This window comes from Rhyacophila brunnea, unplaced genomic scaffold (genome assembly GCF_057557595.1).
Source record: "Rhyacophila brunnea isolate RB1 unplaced genomic scaffold, BYU_Rbru_1.0 scaffold_6, whole genome shotgun sequence".
NCBI classification, from domain to species: Eukaryota; Metazoa; Arthropoda; class Insecta; order Trichoptera; family Rhyacophilidae; genus Rhyacophila; species Rhyacophila brunnea.
Genome location: NW_028233276.1, coordinates 33,618,184 through 33,645,998, shown reverse-complemented (window position 1 = coordinate 33,645,998; position 27,815 = coordinate 33,618,184). Strand labels below are relative to the sequence as shown.

Genomic DNA, 27,815 nt, shown 5'->3' with positions numbered 1-27,815 from the left:
AAAGTTGAGTCATGTTTGGACGTTCGAACATTGTTCATTAAAAAAATAGGTCCCCATTTCAATTATATTTACTAAATAAATTATGAATTAAATCATCTTATTTCATACTAAACAAACATGAATCCAAATATTTTTTTGATCAAATATCGTTCATGTTCATATTCTTCTGAATAGTAGTTTTACTTACATAATATTATTATAAAGTAAAATCGCATTACCGTTATGAGAATTGTTGGTATTAACGTCCATGTATTTTAAATTTTAAGGGGATTGATTTTTATGGAACAACTCTCACCTTTGGTCAATCATTGCGTTTATAAAATTCGGGGGAACCAATGAACACAGGTGTCCAGTGAAATCATGACCCAGCGAAAGAGACGCAAGACAAAATCAACAAGAGTGCAAAAGAGACGCAACCAAAATAAAGATTAAGGGACTGTCAGACGAGATCTTTTTCCTCATGTGTTTTATTTTTATATTCTTCAGCTGTATTGTTCCCTTTTTGGCATATTTTTAGTTCTATTTTGCTTTGTTATAATATAGGGTTGTACTTATTATATTCTGATAGCTTCTTGTAGCAAGGAAATAATAATGTAATCATAATATAAAAATATGTAATACAATTTATATTATGTAAAGTCGACAAATATATAAGAAAAATAAATTCAAAATGTGTAATTTACAGCATAATGAGCCACTCCTTAGCACGTCATACGAATTAGATTGCGACTTTTATACATAGGCCGATACGTGATGACGTATCAACGAATACAAACCGCAATGTATTCATAGGTTTGTACATATTATTTAAATAATATGCATTTTGGGTAGTTCTTGTAAAATAAGATTAATTTAAACAAACGTGAGTGTTTATATACAGAAATACTACAAAATAGTTTGCCAGATAATGTTAGCCAATTATTACAAGAATCGGAAATGCTTAAGATATTGTGCTAAGTACATAATATTTTCATTTTTTTTCAAAAGACCCTACGACCGTGCGAATGGCATGGTAAAAGTTACCCCAGTTTCAATCGTTATGCTCCAGAATTGATTATATCAACATTTATATTTATTTTATACAAAATCGTATTTAAAAAGAAAAGCACGGAATCAAAACAATAAAGCCCATATTCCATTGGCAGATTGCGTCTGGCCCGATCGTCTGCCGCGACTGTCAAACTCTATTCTCTATGGTTTTCAAGGATCGTGAGCGATCGGGTCGAAAGTGGAAAATTTTCTATTATCCGTCGTGCGATCCTTTCATTATCAAGCGAAAATTGCCGAAAGCGTACGAAAATAGCCGAATATGCGCCTGATCATGCAAACGGTCGTTCATTTCATTCTACTGGTCGATTTCAACTGAACAACTACAAGATGGCGAAAACTTAAAAAATATATATGGAGTATCACCGAGGACACAGTCCTCGTCGAATAAATACACGCCAAAGATATAGTGTGGAACGTAAAAAAATCCGCCATATTCAATGGCGATCACGCTGTTCTTTTGACCCAGTGTTTTCGTTTACGGCGAGTCCTGACCGCCTGAGCCAGTTGAAATATAGCCATACTCGCTACAATAAATTAGTCTTTGGATTATTCGATTTCGATATTCGAATTACTCAATTGGTTTGGAGATTCAAGCTCGCCCAGTTATTCATGATGTGAATTAACAATAAGTATACAAACTTTCTATAAATGTCAAACGGCCGCATAAATTTTAACAGATCTGATGCTCGCTAGGTTTGACAGCTGACAGCTCAGTTTTGTTGACGTAAAATTGCGCGGGAATGCGTTCAGTGTAGCCACCAATCTAAGAAATATCTAGTTTTCACTCAACCTATATTTTTAATAATAGCAACACTAGTATTATTTTAACCAATCAAATCAAGGACCAACAAGATTGAATCGTTGCGTGTAATTGCAAATAGCTAGCGACGACGGTTGGCGTCGATCGTTGGATCGGGTTGGGTCTGTGCGTCTGCCAATGGAATATGGTCATAACGAATGTATCTTATTATAAGTGTGTGTGTATTTTTTACACAAGAGCAACTTCTCGTTCTACGGTTGCTTTGTATTGCATCAGGACAAAAAGCAAAATCATTGCCACAAACAAAATAAAACACGTTTGCATCCTGGTCTTTTATTTTTCGTAGGAGTGAAACAGCTTCTGGGTATGAATTTATTATTATTATCGTGGCACAGGAAAATTGATTCTGCGAATCGGCGCGTAGAACCGATGCGATATATTTTCAGTCTTTTGTGTGAGCAGCGTGTGGTTTTCTTGCGATTTCAACGCGACAGGTTATTTTTATTCGCGGAGACGATAGAAGGTTTATGGCTTTTTTAATATTATTATAATACTACATTGTACCAAATTAAATTAAACAGCTCACTGTTCTCGAACAGAGGTAAGTTCTTTACTGGAAAACGAATTTAATTTTTAAATTTGGAACGTTCCGAGAATAGTGTATTTCGGTCAGCATTTGATTTTTCCTCATACTACCTAGGTTCCTACTTATTCTACATACAATATAGCTAACTTAAAACTACACTGTATTTTCTGCATAACGCTAAAACTATCAGAGGATTTAAAGAACTCAAAACACTACGTACCTAGTACCTACCTATATCCACAATACCTACCTAGGAAAAGAAATGATATACCTACATCCTGTCTGAAATTTATTATGAGTTATGAGCAATAATTGAAAAAAAAAAAAGTAAATTAGTAAGTACCTAAATCGCAATGCATTTTACACGTGTATACAGTTAGTTAAACACAATTATTAAACGCGATCTCGCATAATACTCTAATAAAACATCGACCCTTTAATAATAAATAATAAATTAAGCTCATGTGGGCGCAAACTTCAAGATGCAATAGAAGAAATTTTCTATACAAACTGGTTTTCTATTCACAGTACGGTGACACCTGTTGATGGTTCTCGCCAACAAAAGCAGCGCACCCCAGGGCCCCTTAATCTCACAATGGGAGACCAAGATTGGGACCTGTTTACTCCCTAAACGGTAACAGGTTATGTTATGATGATTCTATTCCGGGACTTAGTTTATACTAAGCCGGTACACTGACGAGAAACAGGTGCTTGGCGATGACAAAGAAGCCTGCGGATTGAAATCGGCTACTGTCCGGATTTCAATGGAGAGAACTGAACATCCTGACTGTCGATACGCCTAAGATCATTGTTATAATATCATTATATTATCCGGGTATACTTATTTTCTATATACCTACATAATATGTACATATACGTTTATATACTTAGTATTTTTCAAAACATTACGATGCTATTTATCATATAGGTACATCTCCATTATAAAATAAATGACAAAGACGTCATAAATTCATTTTATCATTATTACTAAGACAATAATTACTTAATAACTTAAGGGGGGACATGCTCGTCGAAGGTCAAAATTGAGTTTTTATTGTATTTTCAAACCATGATCCTGGACACTCCTTAAACGTTGTAGATAATCTATTTATATAATTTTGAAGCCTTATTATCCTTTATAGTTATTTTAAACATTTGATGACTGCATGAAGTATTTTTGTTACATAAAATAGTATTCTTTTAAACCTCTCGCTCTAATGTTTTAGAATATAGTCATATTTCGGTACATAACTGTGCAGTGGTGTTAAGATTTTTTACACGTATTAATTTTTAAATGTATTTATAAAACCATTAGCATAATTTATTACGAGATAATTTTTGTAAAATATTCACGATAAAAAATTATATTGATAATCTCTGTGATCCCAAATTTGACAAGAAATAGGCATTTTATTATTCAAAAAATCGGCAAGATTCACACATTTGAAGATGATTCTAAAGATATTTATTATAAGCTATGTCTTTGATCATTCAAGTGTGATAAACATCTTATGAATAATGATTGCTTTATAATAATTATTGACCTAAGAATAAGGTAGTGTTTTTTTGAAATACGCCATTTCTTTTGTCATTTCCTAATGATTAAGCTACAACATACGGCCGTAGCCATAAAATGACAAACTATAATTAAAGTAGGGAGTAAAATTATGTTAACGCGCGTGTCTGAACATGTACCTAACCGAATTTTTTTTAATTTTTTTTTAAACGGTACATGTTCAAACACGTGCGTTAATATCATTTTACTCTTTATTTCAATTATAGTTTGTTAATTTATGGCTACGGCCGTATGTTGTAGCTTAACCACTGGGGAATGACAAAAGAAATGGCGTATTTCAAAAAAACACTACCTTATTCTTAGGTCAATAATTATTATAAAGCAATCATTATTCATAAGATGTTTATCACACTTGAATGGTCAAAGACATAGCTTATAATAAGTATCTTTAGAATCATCTTCAAATGTGTTAATCTTGCCGATTTTTTGAATAATAAAATGCCTAATTCTTGTCAAATTTGGGATCACAGAGATTATCAATATAATTTTTTATCGTGAATATTTTACAAAAATTATCTCGTAATAAATTATGCTAATGGTTTTATAAATACATTTAAAAATTAATACGTGTAAAAAATCTTAACACCACTGCACAGTTATGTACCGAAATATGACTATATTCTAAAACATTAGAGCGAGAGGTTTAAAAGAATACTATTTTATGTAACAAAAATACTTCATGCAGTCATCAAATGTTTAAAATAACTATAAAGGATAATAAGGCTTCAAAATTATATAAATAGATCATCTACAACGTTTAAGGAGTGTCCAGGATCATGGTTTGAATATACAATAAAAACTCAATTTTGACCTTCGACGAGCATGTCCCCCCTTAATGAATAATATAGTGATCAACATTCGTGTCCGGAAACTTGTACGTATGCAGTTCGCCGTATCACACTTCATCGTGAAATGTTGTATCGGAAATATATGGCCATATAAAGATTGTCCAACCTCTTTGGGTCGTATAGTACTGACATAAAATTCATGTCTAAATTAAACACGGTTCTTGTCGGTTTACACTTTACAGGAAGCCAGCAGCGAACAAATTTTGAAAATAGCCGATATACTGGATTATTTGTTAGGTTAGGTTAGGTTTTCATATTTGAATTCATGGATTTTGCCAACATCAGCTATGAAAATTAAATTAATGTTCATATTGAATCTTAAAAAAATGGAGATCGTATAGTAAACGGTCATCTCTTTCTGATACGAAAGCTTACAGCGAACTGTGCAACGGTGAAATGTTTTACGTACAATTTACATGACTGTAACCCTCAACATTAACATTGAAAATGTCAAGTTATTTTGCATAAAAAAGACCCGTGGAAAGCATTAAACACATTTTTTTTAAATATTATGTAATTAATAACTGGGACATTTTAAAAGTAATGACAAATAGGTATTAAAAGATAGTTAGTTAATGCAACAAATTAAAATTGGTCATAACGTAAGTATGGTTAAACCAATTACTGACTATTGTGTCGATAAAATTTTTGCTTCCTACAGAAAAAGAGTCCTTTATGACTAGATAATTAAACTTACTTCCATGAACGTAATGTAAAATGCATAAGAATTGCACCTGCCATTCTGCAAGTTAAATTTTATTGTTCGCAACAGATAAAGCTCATCCTTGAATGCATCGTTGATAACAATATAATATCGCCAATAGGTAGCAAAATAGTAGGGTGACACCACTGTGCAAAAATAACGCGAAATATAATAATTATTGTCAATATTATTTCTGGTTTACACAATGTTTCGTGGTATGTATAGTTATAGATTAGATACCTATAGGAAGTTATCACAGACCACTGCTGTACAGAATTTCTTAGTTTGCCGTTGACGTTGCAACGGGAGATTTTGGGCTGAACTGACAATACATAATACTATTCTTTACACATTACTGACTTCAGTTGTTGCTTGAGGGAAATCATTAACACCACATAACAAATTAATAAGATAGAAATGTGAAAGTCAGTCGCCATGGACATGGTCTACGATTTAATTAGTCAGGCCATAAAATATAATAAAAACAAGGCCTGCCTAAATGTTCCCAAATATTATCAATATTGAATGAGCGTTTCGTTTACGTGAAAAACTTTAATGCATATCATGATTTATATAAGTACCTAAGTAACTATCAAAAATAGCATGTTAAAGTTTAATCCATATTTTTCCACACTCGAGAAGTAAACCTTGTTACAGTCTCACCCAGAAGGCAACCCACTACCCATTATTTTTGTGATCCCTTATTAATAAACTAATATTGTACATTTAGTCTGAATAGGTATAGCTATGTAAAAATAAGCGAATGTACGCCAATTATTTATTTCTGCCTCGATTTATAGTACGTTGACATTTCTCGGTTACCCTATCAAATTATATAATTAATTTGCATATATGTTGCATTATGCAGGATAATAGTTTACTGACTTGCATTTTGCATTTCTTTGCGATGAGGGTACACAATGCATTTATTACTCATTTACGTAAAAGAATTTACAAGGACGCCGCGATTATTTATGCAGATTGTTTATTTCCCATAACGATTGCATTAGGCTTATGGACATATATTATGGTGTAAATAGTAATACAATATTAGTAAGCAGGTAGGTATATCGCAAAAATAATAACCACTTATTTTGATTCATAGTTACCTGTTTATTCGGTTGAGCGAAAAACGATAAGAAACTTTAATATTTATTTTATTTAAACAGTACCATCTGTTAGTCGATTTTAAAGGCGTATATTTTTAAATTATAAATTTGATAATATTATTAAAACAATATATCTGAGATGTACCCATATAAACAAAATGGTAACGCAAAATGTTATCGCAATGCGCATTAACCAAATTGTTGACGGCTGAATGAAATCAAAACTTTATTGGTAAGTATATTATCTATAGTTGTGTGGATAAAACGTTTTATCTTTATTGCTATAAAAATAATGTTATGACACGTCATACAAGTGCAGCTGCGAATAAGTTTCTTTTAAGATGACGCAAATATTGCATGTTACTAAGTAGGCAGTAGGCACCATAGGTAGGTATATTGCAATGCCAGTCTCTTACAAATCGTATGATCCATGTATAACTAACCACCGGCAGGTGAATTATAATTGCAATATATTCCTAAGTGTAGATATATTATATTATTATAGTTAAAATAATAATTATTTAGTATACTTTTGTAAGAATTGATGCAATATTCATGTTTAAGGCTATACCTCAGTAAGTTGAGGCATGGTCTCGTGGCTAGGCGATGCGCGGATTGCGGGTCGCGGGTGCAAATGATGCATGCCGACCGAAATATAATTTGTCATATAAATCCAACATGCGTCCGTTTAATGTTCTATTTATTGTTCTATTAGTAACAATAATAATATATTCATTGACATGTTTTCTTTTTCAAGTAAATGGGTAACGTTTTTAGTCATCTTTACACGATTTAAGAATTAATACCCCCGTCGCCATCACGAAACAAATTGACGTATTCACACCTCGACGATCGCTCTCCGAATGCCAGCGAGTCCAAAATTAAAACTATAGTTGAAAATTATTTGCCGGTTCACTGATGTATCGTCTTGATATGTTTATGGATACAATACATTCGTTTTGTTATAATTATTCAATTTGTGTTAAACTGTCTATAGTATTTATGACGTATTCTTGATTTTATTTCCAGATATTTCTTTTTGTTCGAAAAGACATAAACGATGAAACAAAATATCTACTATATTATAATGTTAAGTAAAGCTAAAAAGATATTTAAATTTAACGGTAGAAGAATACACAACTTGCGAGCCGAATGAAATACATACCCGAAAATATTTCTTAGCGTAGGTATCGAACTAGACTCGGAAGAGAATACGTAACATAATTTTGCGACACTGATAAAAAGGTTGTATGTCACTGTGTTAAAATAGGTCATTAGTATAATGTCGTCAACAATTTGTTATGTTCAATAAACGTATAAAATATTGTATTGGTTTTAACTTATTAATTAATTGGCAGATGAAGCAGGATTATACCCAATAATTATTACACATTTATGAGTAACAGAGGTATGTACTGTACTAATTGATTATACGTTATAATTTTTATAATATTTATTTATTTATTTTAAATCAGGTCAAATTAAAATAATCAACGTGTTCAGATTGTTCTGCGTTGCTGCATTTATTACTCATGTTTGGCAAAATGTCAACGAGCTACTGAACCCAAGTCGCGTGAGATAAGAAAAAAAGTGAAAACAAAGAAAAAACTGGATTGTTTCTAGATACGTTCTTTTCTACCGGTTTTATATTATACCTACTTATATATAGGTATTGGCGGGTGAAAAACAACTCGTAATATTATTATCTGCATTATTACATGGATATATTAATATATTAATGTGGTTAAATAAATATTCATTTATTTATTTGCTTACACAGTAACTTGATAATGATTATAATATTATTATTGTTTGTATTTGCTAGTATACATACGTTCTGATAGATGTCGTTGTTGTATAACATGTTTCAAAATATTATAAACAGTTTAGTATAAGAATACATTAAAACTTAAATAATTACGTCAAATAATTAAATATTATTATATATTACTTTAATTAAGACTCCCTTTTAATCAAATAATAATACTCGTGCTAGAAACGTGTTGCACTGAGATAACTGTTATTTATTGTTTATTTAATTAATAATTATTTACTACGTAGTAATTAATTAATTAATATTCCATGCGGTTGTAAGATGAGTCAGTATTGATAAAAACAAATAAAGTGCATCGCGTGCCGTTGTTTACTTCTGGTAATCGAACGAAAAATTCATAATTTTTAAATAAATAAATAAAAACATTACAATATAGTATCTAGCATTCGACGATAGATGGCAGTGGATGTAGTTCATACTGAATAAAATATGTAATAATAAACCGCTGAAGAAAAAGGTCGCTGCACCAATTTCTCGCTTCTCGGGTGAATCATAATCATTATCGCCGGAGGCAGAATCGATAATAATTATTTAAATCTTCAATATTAAATTTGGCGACCTCAATCATCAATATTGTTGCGCAATAATTTAAAAAGTAACATAATAATATTCAAAATAACGTATGATCACGGCTTTTTTTTACAGAAATAGAAAGCTAATAATAATAATAATAATAAGTGCAAAAATAATATTGCAAAACTAACAGGTGACTAAAGGTAGATACGGTTTTTATTGTGCAATCAATTTGTGATATGCTCCATAAAAACAAGTCCTTATCAAAACCACAGCTTTGCGTAGTCTCCAAAATGTTATCTGCATGAAACTAGGAACTCCCGGCTGATATCTAAGGCCTTTTATTTATGATGACTAAATGTATGAGAGTGGTTACAATTTAATGAATTTAATTATTGACGTAGGTATACGGAATTGAAAAAATACTAAATACGAGTGGGCAGTAAGAATTTCCGTTATACCTATGAACATGTTTAAATAGAAAAAAACATCCATGTTAATGATATAGGTACCTAAATTGATCGATCGAATTGATTGTCTCACTACCGTCAATATTTTCGACACCATAGTTCAATAAGGGGTACAACTCAAAAAACCTTGTCCCAAGATAATGGGGTTAAAATTTTGTGCAGAAATTCTCATTTTAATTTTAAGGCCTTGATTTTGACGAAATTGTATGTTTCTTTATGTAGTTTAGTGAAATTTAGCAATGCACAATGAAATTGTAGAGTTTGATAAGGAATTAACCAATAAATTTCAGTATATTATAACGGAATTACAATCTCAGAAAGGGTTATTCGATTTTATGACACATTAATAAGAAATTTTTGACTCTTTTTTTGCTGAATTAAAAAGACCAAGGACATGTCTACATCGAATGGTTATTATTAACTTAAAATAAAACCATTAAATTTTGAGTGGTTTACACATCAATACATTTTGTAAAATCATTTACGGTTTTCGGGGTTAGTGTTGATACAATCATTTATCTATTTATCATTTTAGGGACGGTAAACAAGTCAAACCAACATCTACTATTGTAACTATTGTTTTGCTAAATATGGGAAAATGCCAAATGCGCACCCCTAGGTTGAAAAATATAAAGTAAACGCGCAAAACCTTGTCACGCAAATGAATTAACATTGGCAAGGTAAAACAATAATATGGTACAGTACTTATAAACGCGTTTCCTCATTATTGATTATTACGTCAGTTTAAAACAACAATTTTATTATTAATGCACACGCGAAGGTGTACCATTCGACCACTAGCCCAAGTTCATTGCCACACACATGTGTTTATAATAATATAACGAAGTAAAATATTACGTTATTGTCTGCCCTTCGTCTGATCTATGTTATCAAATTCAAAAGGTTTTTCCTAGTAATGTATGACAGAGTATTCACCAAGTTTTCCGCAAACAGTGGCTTAATATTCCAGATTATGTGGTATTTATCAGTAACAAAACAAAGACACGCCACCATTAACAAGAAAATAGATTACACATCTAATTACCTATCGTAAGAGGAGTTACATATTTTTTAAACATTATCAGAGACTTGATTTCGTTATATCGATAACTAATTTTAATGTTTTGCTTATAATGCGTTAGGTATATACTTATAAAAAATACTGAACTAAAAAAACAAAATACTTAGCTTGTAATAATAATTACTGACCTTCCCCTATTGACTATAATCTTATAAAATAATATTTGGCGTAGGTAATGTTATTAATAATAGTGTTGTAAATCTATAGAAGGGTACCTACGTTTGTATGGGTGGTAGGTACCTAGCGGACATAAAAATCTGTATATTTTATGAAATTTAAATACATATATATCTACATTCTACATCCACTGATAAGATAACACAATCAATGTTATTTATTTCAAAAAAAATGCAGGTATACCTAAGTAACTCCGGCACACTGGTGATTAATTTGATAGGTACTTATGAATACGTCAATGATTCAATTTAAATCAGATATTACCCCCTTTATGTGGATAATATTTTGTATCAAAATACGTTTCGCGTCCAGAATATTGTGCAGTTGACCGTGAGCCTTAAACGTAAAAGTATCAAATTCATGTCTAAATAAAATACTTTAAAATACGTACTTAATAAAAGCACCAGAATATAAGGGTAATCTCAGTTAATTAGAAATATAATCATATCGTATATATAATATTGATTCAAAATTAGGTAAGCGAGGAGGTTCTAGTACCTACGTATCAAATCGTACTTATCGATCAAATAATTAATAATTATGACAGCGTTATCCTTTCATATTGAATACAATTGGAACATTACTGTCTGCTATGAATGCTACACAAACAACGCGTCATTTTTTTATCACAGTGCTATACGGTCATCCCTTTCCTGTAGAACAGTGAATTGTGATACGGCGAAATGCAATACGTACAACTTAAATATTACCTATAAGTCTGTATCAAATTCGTGGATCAACCCGATTATATTGATATCATTATCATATCCATGTAAAAATCATTAAGTAGGTATATTGTGTGAACACTTAGTTAAGTACCTACTTACTCTACGACAAATTCCGATGACAGATTTCGACCAGTAGTTTGCAGTGTTCCCATCATTGTCTCAAGACATAATACGTAACCAAGATGTTCCTTACAAAGACATAAAAAATGTTGTAATCGACGGAGGTGTGTTCTTATTAAAAAGCCTTATTTGTATGAACTTGCAGGTGCTATTGTGACCTTGGTCGGTGCATAATGCCCGTAGCAAAAATGCATAATCAAAGAATGTCAGAAGTTATGTTGTGCACTAGTAGGTATAACTTATAAAATAATTTAGTTTACCTAAGTGTTTACTGTTTACTCGTAATTACGCCTAATGCGATAATTAACCGTTAATATCCGACAACTACGGTACTTACAGAGTACTGCAATTTACAATATTTAATTTACACACAGTTCTACCTGTAACAATACGAGTTTACCAGATTTCAGTACTTTTCATAGTACAGAATGTGTTGCCAAAACATGCAGTTTGAAAGCTCCAGAAATATCGCAGTTTACGCGTGATACTATAATTAGATGAAATAAGGTGTCCTAGTTCCAACGCCGAATTCAATGCAAGTTCATACAAGTCAACGAATGAAAATGTCACTTACAAAATCTTATTGCCAGTAGGTAGGTATATTATTATTATTATATAGATATATACATTGTCGATAAGAAAATTTAGTTAACCAATTAATTATAATGAGATGGGTAATTCAGTTAAACACATCAATTATCTACTATAAAAATACGTGATATCAAGTTGCAACGAATTAGCGTTTTTTAAACATCGCCAGATGTTTCAAGCGTTTACATTACAAGAAGTTTGATTGTTTTGTATCGACACGAAATTTAATGGTTCAGCACACTTGACCCATTAAATATAAAACATTCACAAGACACTGTCAGATAACAGTTTACATACATAATTATTTATAAATTATAAACTTCTTATCTACATAAGTACTTATGTACTTAATTGTAATATTTTCTCCAAATAAAATATACAGTACATACAAGAACTATATCTGTTTATTAAATTTGTCAATAAGGGGTCATTTTGAAAAATTAATTTCTATAGATTTTAATTACTTATGCCTGCAGAACGAATGTATTATAAATTTATAAAACAGTCGGCATACTGGTAACCCTTTTAAAATATGAATGTGCTTTAATTGGCAGGATTACATTTACATTGAATTTTCGTGTAATGTAATATGATACTAAGTCAATTGTGTTTTAAATTCAACACAAATTATTCACATTTAAAAACAGATAGATTAGGGGCGCATCTTAATGTAAGATAGATTAGTTCAATTAGGAGAATGGAAATTACAACAAATTTTAAATGTGTACCAAGCTAACTGAAACAATGAAAATTTCTTATCAAAAGCTGTTGAGCGGAAAGATAATAAAATACACGGAAAAATAACACTAATTACATGCATGCTTTGATTAATAATAACCCGATAGATAATACAAATTTTATTTGATAAAATGAGGTATTAAAACAATTTTCTAAAAGTATCAGGGCAGCATAATTTGAAGTCGTAAGCTTTCTCAAACTCAAACAAGGATTTACTATATTATAGATAGGTAGCTAATGGGTCGAGACAGGGAAGCGAGAGCCGTCGCGTACGCCGTTTTGCATGATACAAGTTCAATGATCCAGGGATCAGGGCGTCAGGTACCGACGGAGGTGGAAAAAAACAAATCGCGTCTCTCTACCTGAGGTGAATTTCTGTCTTATTCAATCGAGAGGAATAATAGTTTGAATTCAGTGTTCGAATTTTTATACCTACCCGTTCGACTTCATGATAGCCTGTTACCTAGACACACACTATAAACCCCAGATGACGAAATAATACCGTGTATTTTAAAATTTAATTGTTAATACCTACTTATCGGATACACGTCAATTAAATATCTACCCTATACGTTCTGAAACAGTTCGGTGCTCATATTTAAATAGTTAACTAATAAATAAACGAACATCCCCAGAACCCAAACATTGTCAATTCAACATTTTTATTTAAAAAAAAAAAAAAACGTAATTTGACCAAAATTAATCTCAATATTGTAATATTTACCAAATACATACACGGAATAGTAAATAGTTAACCACATTGTGAGGTAAGATTAGCCAACAGGTACGTATCAGCGTAGAAACATGTCTAGACTTGCATGGTCAACATTATAAGACAAATCCTGTTTTAAATTATTAGTAGAGGTAGCTTATATTTTATATGAACAGGTAGTGGTAGACTACCCTGGAACAGGTCTCAGTCTGAATCCACTATGTTACATAGGACCTACTTTTAGACTTTTAAGAGCAAAAAAATATTTTAAGTATTTACAATATAATAGCTACTAATAATTATCAAGTTCCCAAGTAGTAGATATTTATATCCCTGTAAAAGGGTCTAAAAATGCTTAGGTTTATAGGTAATTTGAAACGACTTTTATACAGATTTTAAAATACATTATTACCTAGGTATTAGGAAAATGTGTGTATTGAAATGTAGGTACGTACTATTTTATACAGTGTGTGATTTATGAAATTAATTAATTTTAAACAGTCTATGTTTATAATATTATATTATGATAATTATAACGTCTTTTATACGAGTTGAAGATACAGATCGAGTGAAAAGTAGAGATTACAAATTAAATAAAAATAGCTTGCAATATCTACTTCCACATTGAAATTGTAATTCAAATGTGTAAATTAATGTAAAAGACATACCTACATACTTATAGTACCTACTTAGGTACACATGAGTATTTTTTTTTTAAACCAACACAAATATCAAATATGGATGACATATTTTTGATTCTGTATAAATACACAAAGTATTGACAAAATACATTAAAAATATATTTGTATGTCCAGGCAATAAATATGTTATCAGGGAAACGGATCGTTCACATGTTATCTGATTATAATATGTTGATAAGTACATACATTTATTTACCTGTGGGTAATCTGACTTCTAACAAACTCGATCTTAAAAACAATTATTTGTCCGCCGAATTTATTTGTGTCAGACATTTGCGGTTTGAGTAAGGTTTTCCTCGTAGTCACATTTTACTGGGACGCATCATTTCCTGAGATATATCAATTTACGACATTCGTATATTATAGACATTATAGTTATCATTATAAAAGTATAAATTTAATATTTGTATGTGTTGAGTTTACGGTAGCAGTTAGTAGTGGTTATCATGAACACAATTTACTAAAAACAGACATTCTTTTATTTAAATTCAATTAAGTAAGTAAGTCAGTCACATGACGTATTGAAATTATTGCCTACGTGACTTTTCAGTATAATATGACGTTAGCATCATTCGAGTTACGATAGTCACAACGTTATAACTACACTGAATGATACTTCATTTAAGTAGTTAACTACCTATTCAATTATAAATTAAATTTCACATTTTGTAAATATTAGAGTTGACAGCTCAGTAGGGGTTTAGGTAGGTACGCGGGACAGGTTTAGAGGCCCCCTTGCGAAAATGTTTACTACGCTATAAAGTGCCACCTGCGAATATCAGTTTGAAAAGATAAACGTTACCGTTGATAATAGGTCATAATTCTGTTAATTTATTGTGAGAAATTTTGGCCACACTAGATGGTGTGAAGTGTATAGATATTATGTCTACAGTATTTTATAATAATTATAACCCAAATACTGTTTTCATTAATAAAATAATGTACGTAGGTATATTGTATATAATTGGTTTAGTCAATATGTGCCTAAACCTTTTTTACCTGTCCGAATACAGGAGCTGTAGGTCGTAGGTAATTAAGTATTTGGTAATATGTCAATGTTATACCTGACTAGTACGTTAAAATTGTATAATCATATTATGATATTATAATCAGTGCAAAACTTCTGTTATATGATAATGCAAATATGTAATGAATTATCAAGTTGATAAGTTAATAGGTACCTAGGTATTGTGTGTAAAGTACCTACCTGTTTTATTAATAATACAATAATAATTTATTTAAATAAATACCTGACTAAATAATGTTGCTATCATTATCGTCGATGTCGATGATAACGAAAATATTAAATATCATTTTTGGTACATGTCATATTGTCATAAAATTGTGTTGTATAGGTACCTACACCTATTTAATGTCAGTGTTAATGTGCTGTGTATGAAAATATTTTTGATCAGTGATAGGAGAAATAGCGGAAATCATAAAAAAGCAAACAAAAAAAAACAGCTATTGATAACGAATTTATTTAATTTTTTAACATTTCCTTCTTCAATAAAATATAATAACTTTGGAAAATACAATATACATTCACCTAATATACTAAATATACTTAATAAATTATAATACCTACTTAATATATAATATACAATTAATATTTAGGTTAACGATAAATAAAAAATATTCTATAAGTACTTGAACAGTAAGATTTGATAAGAAATTTATACACTTTTATTATAGGAGTAGGTACCTACCTATATTAGAAATACTTATAGCATTATGTAAATTAATAATAACTGGACACTGGTAATTTAATAGCTTTTTCGGCCTGTTTATTTTTTTTAAATTACGTATAAGTATGTATATTAGGCATATTGTGTCTTTCACAATAAAAAGTATTTCCTTTCTCTGGCAACTTTAAATATTTAGAAAAAATATATATTAAACACTCTGATTTGCATGTTTAGTTAATAAGTTAAAAGATATCAACACATTTTGACATTTTATATGTAATGTAATATTGTTAACTTTACAATTTTATTACTTAATTTTATTTTTCGAGGTTTATAGGTATATATACGTATTATACTACCTATAGGTATTATACTGGAACAATATGACAACGCGTACGCTCAGCGTAAAGTTTTGAACCGGTTGACCAAGCAAACATTAACTTTGTGTTTATTTTTACGTTTGTTAGATTTATATATCTAAGCATAGGAAATATTAATTTCTTATCTTGAACTTGGAAGTTATAAGGAAGTCGGTAATATAATGTAATTAATTTCACTGCGCTTTATTTATTGGTTCTAACCTGCCTATCTAATCACCGTTATTTTCGGGCAGTTTGTGACGTCTTCAATCAGTTTGAAGTATAAGTGTTAAAATCTTTCAGACACAAGTTATATTTCCAAAATCATAAGATTATTATCGGTCAGTATGTTTTATTCTTCTAAATAATGTCATTTTGGATGACAGTTCCAATAATCACAATATAGCTTAAAATAGCATTTAACACTTTTCCGTAAAATCATATTTTAAACATTCCATTTAATTGTACTTGTATAATTTAATTTGATAATAAAAACATAACCATTTTTTTTCTATCACTCCAAGACCGGCTTCGTCTTAATGAGAATTCTGATTTTCAATTTGTAGGTATCTAATAATTAATTAGTCACCTATCTACCAAAAATGAGAGAAATACTCACATAATGGAGTGTTTATTTTTCATTAATAATTCTTCCACCAAGAAATACAAAATACTTATTACAATAATAGGTAATCTATTGAATTTATATTTTCAAATCTCAGGTATCAGAATAGTTTTTTTAAAATCATGTTATGACATGCCAATGTCCACCAGCTGTCAATATTATATTTTCCAGAAAAGCGGACTCACCCCGGGGTATTTCTTGAGGACGATTCGGAGGCATCCCTTCAGCCTGTGATGCTCTCCTGGCCATCATATGGTACAGGACATCATACAGGTCCGTCAGGAGACGGTTCAGCCTCTCATAACTCGCCGCCGTGTCCTCATCAGATGGAATGAAAGCAATCGCCATTTTTATTGTTTTGTTTTTCACTATAATAAAATGACGCAATAATAAGTTTGTAATTTTCACTGTTTTTTTTAGGATGAGTTATTGTTTTTATGTCTTCTTTAATGTAACTGGTCACTCTTAAACTTGATTTATGCGAGAAATTTTGCAAAAGCAGTCAAAATTGCAAAGATTTCTACGAAGTATTTCCTGAACACCTGCAAACTAATTGCAATGATTTCTACTAAGTATTTTCCGAACTCCTCCAAACTGGGATTAAGATGCTGTGTAGCTGATAATATAAAACATTTAGCAGGCATTTTACGAACAATTATTAACAATAATATTATTTATAATAGTCATGTTGTCAAAATGACAATCCTTGATTATTGTTACAACAATGTCAATCAACTGATTGGTTGTGTACAAAACGTCCGAGAAGTCTCAACTTCTAACACAAATGTCACTTTCCAATAATTGCGTTTATGTCAGTCTCAAAATAAACTTTTAAACAAAATCACAATAATTATTAATATAATGTTTTCAATAGTCACTTTATATTTTTTTTATAACTGTTCAACTGGATTGAATGTAAACGTAGTCTTCGTGCACAAAATAGTATTCTCAATATCGGCAAATATTCCGGAAAAAGCTTGTCTGCGCGATAATGCAATGCTATAACGAACGCGTCCAACTGTCTCGAATAAAAGCTGTAGAATGGTTTGCCAACCGCTTAGAAATTTTGAACTACGTCGAACCCCCACTCCGCTCTCGCGCTCCCTCGTAAATTGGCCAATAGCAGCGATCGTACGATTACCCCTCTTGTTGCTGATTCGTGCGAAGCTCAGGTTGATTTTGATTTAGAATTGTTCTGGCGAGCGATGCGGTCGGATGCGTATTTTCTTTCAGAAGTCGATCCTCGTATCTCGATATCGATAACAATATTCCTGTAAATTAATAATGAAAATCGGATTAGATACATAATATTGTAATCGACAAATTTAAACACTATAAACATTCTTATTTATATTTTTTTTTTATTCAAATAAAGAATTAATTTCATTCAAGATCTAGGTAGGTACCTACACGGTAATAATTATTTAAAACAGTTAATCGCATTATTGAAACTGAATTTGAAAAATGACATATAGGTAGGTATGCAAACAGAGTTGTAGGCTTAATACCTATAATAAAATTAAGTATTGTAAAAGCTGCAGACTACTTAACCAACAATTTCTCGAATTTTTTTATCAATGATACCTACTTCGAAATATATAATAATGATTGTATTTTTTTTAGTTTTCTAATATAGCCATAAAAATATTAAGCACTTCACAAAAATATGGGCATAATACATTTTTAAACAATTTCATGAATATCAAATTAGTACCCACTCGAGCAAAATAGTTTCAAAACGAATGATTTATAAAAGAAATGAAAATAAAATATTTTTTCAATCAATTAAGTAGGTACACATTTAAAGTAAATATATATTCACACTAATTAATAAAACACTCCTGTCATCTCAAATTTTACATTTTACAAATACGGTAGGTAGTAGTAGGTTATTTAAAATAATACATGCTGTCAATTTTTTTATGAAATTGTAATTTAGATAGGTATTACACTAATAATTATTAAGTAGGTACTAGAAACTCACGTTTATATTATTATCAAAACACTTCAAAAATATATTTTGATTTTTTTCTCTCTTTCGCTGTTGGGTACAGTTTGATTGCTGTCAAGTCAAGTTTTAGGTACTCAGTGCGAAGGTAGGCCTTCCTGTTTGAAATAACATTATTTAAAGGGTCCGCTCTATTTAAATAAAAAAATCGTTATCAAATTATGTTGTATCCATCAATTTTTATCTTATCAAAGATAATACTGCGTTGATGCCTATGTAGGTACTTTCTGCTTAATGTAAACAAAAACTGTCATAATATATTTTTATTATGACAGACTTCTTGTCTTCACACAAAACTAGGTAAATAGGTACATAATTTGACAACAAATCAATCTATAATAATATAAGTATATTTGTGATTTTATCAATATATTGTACATGTATCAATAACATTGGATAAACTGGATAAAACTGAATAAGTAGGCACCTACTATATTATAAAGTCATGGTCATAATAAATACTTTTTGACCAGCGTTTGGACTAGCGACCTGTCGCATCCATAAATATGGTTGTTGATTGCGCTTGGCCTAATGATTATAATTAATAGGATCCGTTTATAACGCATATATTGTATAATTATGTCTTGTCTTTATAAGACATACCACATGAGAATAGAAAAGTAAACAGTGGATACCTGCCGATGATTGCACCAATTCATGAGTGACAGGATCTTGCGCTTATAGGTGCGTGTCGTGGAATATCGATATATGAGACACAACCAAAACATCCAGGTCGCGATCTTCAGTCATGAGGTCCTGACGAAGAAGAAGAATAATAAATAATATTCCTTTCACCTAAATTATTCCGCCTACGATAAAAAAAATACAATTTCACATCCAAGAATTCTACTATAACATACCTATAGATAATATAAAATTTACATTAAGGGGGGACATGCTCGTCGAAGGTCAAAATTGAGTTTTTATTGTATTTTCAAACCATTATCCTGGACACTCCTTAAACGTTGTAGATAATCTATTTATATAATTTTGAAGCCTTATTATCCTTTATAGTTATTTTAAACATTTGATGACTGCATAAAGTATTTTTGTTACATAAAATAGTATTCTTTTAAACCTCTCGCTCTAATGTTTTAGAATATAGTCATATTTCGGTACATATCTGTGCAGTGGTGTTAAGATTTTTTACATTTATTAATTTTTAAACGCATTTATAAAACCATTAGTATAATTTATTACGAGATAATTTTTGTAAAATATTCACGATAAAAAATTATATTCATAATCTCTGTGATCCCAAATTTGACAAGAATTAGGCATTTTATTATTCAAAAAATCGGCAAGATTAACACATTTGAAGATGATTCTAAAGATATTTATTATAAGCTATGTCCGTGACCATTCAAGTGTGATAAACATCTTATGAATAATGATTGCTTTATAATAATTATTGACCTAAGAATAAGGTAGTGTTTTTTTTAAATACGCCATTTTTTTGGCATTCCCCAGTGGTTAAGCTACAACATACGGCCGTAGCCATAAATTGACAAACTATAATTGAAGTAGGGAGTAAAATGATATTGACGCGCGTGTTTGAACATGTACCGTTTAAAAAAAATTCGGTTAGGTACATGTTCAAAAACGCGCGTTAAGATAATTTTACTCCCTACTTTAATTATAGTTTGTCAATTTATGGTTACGGCCGTATGTTGTAGCTTAACCACTGGGGAATGCCAAAAGAAATGGCGTATTTCAAAAAAACACTACCTTATTCTTAGGTCAATAATTATTATAAAGCAATCATTATTCATAAGATGTTTATCACACTTGAATGGTCAAAGACATAGCTTATAATAAATATCTTTAGAATTATCTTCAAATGTGTTAATCTTGCTGATTTTTTGAATAATAAAATGCCTAATTCTTGTCAAATTTGGGATCACAGAGATTATCAATATAATTTTTTATCGTGAATATTTTACAGAAATTATCTCGTAATAAATTATACTAATGGTTTTATAAATGCGTTTAAAAATTATTAAATGTAAAAAATCTTAACACCACTGCACAGTTATGTACCGAAATATGACTATATTCTAAAACATTAGAGCGAGAGGTTTCAAAGAATACTATTTTATGTAACAAAAATACTTTATGCAGTCATCAAATGTTTAAAATAACTATAAAGGATAATATGGCTTCAAAATTATATAAATGGATTATCTACAACGTTTAAGGAGTGTCCAGGATAATGGTTTGAAAATACAATAAAAACTCAATTTTGACCTTCGACGAGCATGTCCCCCCTTAAAAATTTCGGTACTGTTCGGTTATAGGGAATACAGCGGAAAGCACATTTTGAAAATAGCCGATAAACTGGATTATTTGTTAGGTTAACCTAACCAAACCTAACCTAACCTAACCTAACCCAATCTAAACTCCAAACTAACAAATAATCCAGTATATCGGGTATTTTCAAAATGCGTTTTCCGCTGTATTCCGTATAACCGAACAGTACCGAAATTTCTGCTGTCTCTCAGCAACGCATGATCACGGCACGTCACTGATTTTAACATTGTTGAATGACAGTTGAGCGTTTGTTCCGAGAAATCTAAATTGATAATGTACCTACTCAATTTGTGTAGATCTTTTATAGAATTCGGTATAATTAAAAAAATAATATAATTGATTTGAATTGTTTGGAGGCCCCCAAAATTTTATGACGAATCAGTTGCGTCATTTGCGTCAAAGAAAATCGCCGAGGTTATTGTAGTTTTTAATAATTAATACTGAGATCCAGTTTACATTTTTTTGTAAGTATCTAGATTCTGGATAGCTACTTACTATACATGCTCCCCTGATCTGTTTTTAACCATACGGGTAGATTTTGATTTTGTATCCTGCTAATATGTAGGCGTGTCGTACTCTTTTACATTACACAATACGACTGTTACAACCACTGCATCTCAAAATTTTTGTTAATATGTTCATTTAGGATATCGACGAAAGGTTGTACGTAGTTATGATTTTTCATTATCTTTTCAAAAAAGTCTTGTAAACAAAGACAAAAACGCCGAAGAAATTCTTAATTTCTAAATGTAACCCAAATATTTAAAAGCGAACGTAAAAGATTCAGTACTTCAGCTGAATGTAGAACTATTCTAACTCACATTTGATTTTTTTTAAAGAGTTCTTTGTATATAAATAAATATATACGCACATCATAATATTTTAGTAGAACTACTATTGATGAAAAACATGATGTATAAATTCGTTTATAAAAGTAATAAATAACTTACGCGTGCCGAACGAAATATAATTTTTCATATTAATCCAACATGCGTCCATTTAATGTTCTGTTTATTGTTCTATTAGTAACAATAATAATATATCCATTGATATGTTTTCTTTTTCAAGTAAATGGGTAACGATTTTTAGTCATCTCTTTACACGATTTAAGAATTAATACCCCCGTCGCCATCACGAAACAAATTGACGCGTTCACAGCTCGACGTTCACTCTCCGATTGCCAGCGAGTCCAAAATTTCGTCGCACCTATAGTTGAAAATTATTTGCCGTTTCACTGAAGTACCGTCTTAAGTAGGCTATTTCAAAGAACACTTCTGTAAAATGTAAATGTAAAACATAACAGTATAATATAGTAGGGACAGTAAAATAATTCCTAGGTTGTTTCGGGTTGGTTAATAGACTGGAAATTATTAGTAGAATACCTACCTACTGAATATTGATTGATAGTATCTATAATTTTCTGGGATCATATTATAATATATTGTTTGTAGTAGTAAATATTATAATATTTATTTTATAATGTTGATCGTCGAACATCTCATAAATATGATCACAAATCTTTATGGAAAGATATTGGGAGACACTGTTCTAATTCTTGAAGGGTTGCCATAAGCAGATAAATTAGTAAAAAATGTTCCATAAGCCATAATGGCCTATCACTCTTTATTAAAACGATAGAGGCGACTAATTAATTTACATATTTTTTATGTAATAAAATGGCAATTAAATACCATGTTAGCGTAACCCAAATATGCTGTTATAAAAATATTATTTATGCATATTATAAACTCACCCTTTTCAATATGACAAGTGATATTTGGACGGCTATGTGTGCATTTAATGCATGACTATAAACTGGAAGTAAGTTTAGTGAATATTTTACTAAAATGTCGATTAAAATCTAAATGGAAGAAATGTTCTAATGGTGGTTAATGATTGAAGTGATTTAAAATTTACTGACAATCGTATAAGAATGAAAACTGCACAATATAAATCAAATAAGTATATAGATATAATATAAGTTAATATGTAGGTAGGTACCTACCTAGTAAACAAAATAAGTACCTACCATAACAGTTGATTTATCAGTGGTCAATTGAACAAATATACGATCTCAGATACAAATGACCATAGTATTTGGACAATATTTCTATTTCTGTAGGTATTTGTATGTTTTACTTTTTGGGGATCATTTATAATAAAGTCATACGATTATTGTTATTTTAATTTATGATGTTGGTTTATCAAGTGAGTTACAATATGCCAACTTTTTCTGACTTGTAGTTGTGCGTTTTGCCTGTGCCGAGGCCTGCAGTGGACTGCTTTAGCCAGTAACGCCACAGACCTACAATACAAAGCATCGTAACATTGACAGTGCATTCAGAGTGCAACCTAGGCGCATACTTTTCATTTTCTGTCATAGACTGAGAGAATATAATATTAATTAAATTGAAATAATGGTAGATATTTTGCAATACGTAGTATACCTACTCATTTAAACGCCCACGATGGCCGAGCGGCTTAAGCGTTGGCTTATCCTTATAGTTTCGTGGGTCCCAGGTTCGATTCTCGGGTCTGGAAAATACACATATTGTTTTTCAATTTGTGTATGAGTCAGTGTATGGACCTATTAGGTTGAGCATGTAGTTAACATCTATTTCTCGTAAAAACAAAATTCTGTTGATACAAACCTCGGTCAAAAAAAAGTATTGATAAAGTGTGTATTTAAATTCATCAGAAGTTTTGTAATGTTGGTGAAAGAAAGTGATATTTATGAATATTGTATCAATAATTAGGTACATAGGTATATTTTCAAAATAGTTATTCATATTTTGCTACCACCAGTTTGCTTGGCATCAAAAACAATGAGTTTGCTTAGATCCTACGTAGAAGAATGAGTAGCCGTAACCCCTTTTATTAAACGTTATGATGGAGTGTGCCCTTATATGCAAATTATTTGAAAAATGGTTTAAAGTTTGATCTTGTCAACGTCACTCAATTTTAATAAAGAGCTGTTTTGTGGTAATTTATTATTAATTTAACTAAAATTTAAATAATCAACGCATGTTTTGCTACTCACAAATTGAAAACATTTTTATGACACAATGCGGTGGTAAATACATTAAACTATACCTAAGTGTCATTGACTTATTTTAATCTAAAATATAATAGGTAAGTATTTCAAATTAGCGTCCTGCTAACATGTCCAAATCAATATTATATAATATATATGTAAGTATACATAATTTTGAAAACACTTCTGAGAAAATATAATATAACCAATAGAAAAAACCTTTTTTGAAAAAATACGACACCCAGCTGGAATCGAGCCAGCATTCCTCGGGTTTCGCGCTCATGCACATATTATACCACTATGCTATAGGTAAATACCATACTTAATTACGATAAGTCTTGTGAATTATTCGTTGAATTAAAAAATAGTTAATATACATTGATAGGTATCAATATTTATTTTCTATCGAAGAAAATTCAATGCATTTTATTCTGTATAAGTACTTATAGTTTTTTTTATATATAGTACTAAATACTACAAAAGTAGTAATACAATAATCACAGAAACGTCCAGGTAGTAGAAAATAGCAAAGCTAAAGTATTTTTTCGCCGGGATTCGAAGCCAGAATGAAACACACCCGTGTATAGCAAGCTAGACAGTGGCTTATTTGACAACCAGGGTCGTTTAACATAGGTAGGTATACTTAAAGGAAAAAAATTAACTTGAATTAGAATCGCAGATACGATTTCTTCTAGTGCGCTGGAATTAATTATTTATGGCACTACAACCCTTGGTGGGTTTGGCCTCCTTCAAAAACTTCCTCCATCAGTGGGTCTATTCTATACTTATCGACCGCTAAAGTGATAAAGTAATAAATATTATCATACTTAGGGTAGGTTTGTATCAAAATATTAGCACTTATTGTAACAATTACACGAAGTTGGTTTTTATTGTTGCAATAAGTACTATATTTTAACAGCACCTATCTTGCTGCTGTTGAAATATCGCACTTATTGGAACAATAAAAACCAACTTCGTGTAATTGTTACAATAAGTGCTAATATGTTGATACAAACCTACCCTAAGTTTGATACTATTTATCACTTTAGTGTTCGATAAGTATAGAATAGACCCACAGGTCTTATTTCGCCATCGGGGGTTGCGTACTTAGCACCCCTTGGCGGTGCGCAGGAATTACGCAATGCAAACGTGGTTATTGTTACGGTTGCCATTCGGAACCGTATTTACATCAATACGTCGCTCCGACTATGTCTTGTTTCCTATTAAAACTATAGAGGTTCGTGCTAATTCTTACATAGGTATATTATGATAATATTGTACTACTAGGTATTTTGTGCATACCTAGTATCTGAAATATTAAATTATTGTAATTTCTGGCTTGAAGATGTTTTGGCAGCCCTAGTGGTTGCAAGATTCAACAAGTCTGCGTCGAGTGAGTGAAATGCAACACTGTGAATTATTGCAAAAACAGCATGGGGTGACTGCAGGTGTTTTGGGTGACTCATATAAAGTGAGTGATATTATGATATTACTACTATTATAGAGAAAGTAACAAATATTGCTTTATTAATATTATATAGGTACCTAAAATTGTCTAGAATACAATATTATATGGCATTCCAATACCGTTATACCAAGCAAATGTGGTGTGATGTGTGACTTGGTAGTATTTTGATCGTAAAGTATAGTTAATTGGAATTTTAAGTTTTGTCTTTGATGTTACGATATTTAAAATGAATTAAGTATTATAATTAATAAATACAGTCGAACTTGGTTATTACGAGGAAGATGGGACCGACTGAATTTGCTCGTTATAAGCGTTACTCGTTATATTAGAGAATAGGTGTTTTTAAATCAGCGGTTACATAACACAAAAAGTCGCAATGCAAACAAAAATACATTATTAGAATTTTTCCCCAAAACAAGCATGGCATTCATAAACTACAAAAGAAGTTGTTTATTGTAATGAACGCTGGTAGGTAGGTACCTACTTACTTCACAAACCTTGGATTTTTTTTCCAACTATATGCGTGGATACTTTTTCAATCTTGTCGGCGAAAACACCAATTAGGTACCTTCTTAGACACTTAACTAGTGTCATAAACGTAATCCAAGCCCGGCGGCATCCTGTCCGGTCGGATTTTATTGCTTAGGGTCGAAATGTTTTTAAACGATCGACACATGAATAGTTTTAAGAAAAAATTTGACGAAATTTTAAGTCGGTATATCCGATTGTTATAAAACTGAACTATAAAACGAATGTTTCCTCGTTACATCCGAGATCTCGCTATATCCGTGATCGTAATAACCGATTTCGATTGTAATTTGTAAATAAAATAATATAATTTCGCGTAGCCACAATTCGTAGATCTATTCTCGGCAAAAACCCGAATGAAAATTGATCACAAATCAACAGAAAAAAATGCGTTTTAAAAATGTCGCTGCTGTATTTGTTTCAAAATTCAGTAGAAATATAAATATAAATAACGTAAATTATTTTTAATTCAAATAGGTAGGTTTCTGACGTGACAAAAAATGTTTCAGTATTATTTATAGGTGGGTACTTAGATATCTACCCTTTACAATTAATATAAGTAAATGTAATAGGTATACAATATAACTATAACATAACGAAAAACTTACTACCTATCTGAGAAAGAGAAAGATGGTATCAGAAACCTCTTCGGCTGACGGTCAAGACTCAAGACTGAAGATCCACACTGAGTTGTAGAACCAATTTAATAAAAATATGGAGCGAAAGTGAATCTACAATTCTAAAAAAACACGAGAAACAGTAGGTACCTGTTTAACTATCTTATTACGGTAGATATGACAATAGTATGCATTAAAATACGGCGAACCATCGCTATATAAAACTGTATCCTGCTTATTTTTTGCAACCTGTGGAATATTACCTAGATTAAATTTATTGTAAAATAGCTTTCAATTCAACATACATAAATAGTACAGACCTAACGTCACATACGACACATTAAAGCGAGGAATATTTTGTTTATATTTCCTTAGAAACAAAACATTGTGAAATTCGCTGTAACGAGAACATCAAAATAATAATAATGTGGGCAAAAAATGGATGCGACGCAATTAGCAAAAAGTATCACAAGGAATCAAGACAAAATGCTGTGATTTCATTGGTTACCGAGGATCGCATGATCGAAATTCAATTGTTATGCCGTTATCATAATTACTACAAAAATAAACCTATCGATAGTGAATACTGTAGGTATATGCATTAAACTATAAAACATTGGCGTACTCGCGTCGTTAATTAATTAAATAATAAATCTGTGTTGTATCTACGACTGCTGGGGTCGTCGTGTGGAATGAAAAACTATCGATAATTGGGATTAGTATAGTATTGAAAGAAAAGCGACAAAAGTTCGAAGAGCCGGCGCTCTCCTTCTACTTCTAATGCTGACTCTTCACAATGGTCCAAGTCAACTAAACGTTTGTGGTGCTCACCATTGTGAAGAAGATGACATCCGCGTTTGCCGACAGATGTTTGCCGTCTA

At 30.9% G+C, this 27,815-nt stretch overlaps 1 protein-coding gene across 1 annotated transcript in view; it reads right to left on the bottom strand.

Moving 5' to 3' along the window:
• Positions 1-18,012, bottom strand: part of LOC147065582 (uncharacterized) — a 29,038-nt gene extending 11,026 nt beyond the window's left edge. The window contains exon 1 of the mRNA XM_085956796.1: positions 17,155-18,012. Within this exon, the coding sequence (XP_085812922.1) occupies positions 17,155-17,317 (163 nt within the window). The 5' untranslated portion in view covers positions 17,318-18,012. The remainder of the gene's footprint in view (positions 1-17,154) is intronic.
• Positions 18,013-27,815: the final 9,803 nt, after the last annotated feature.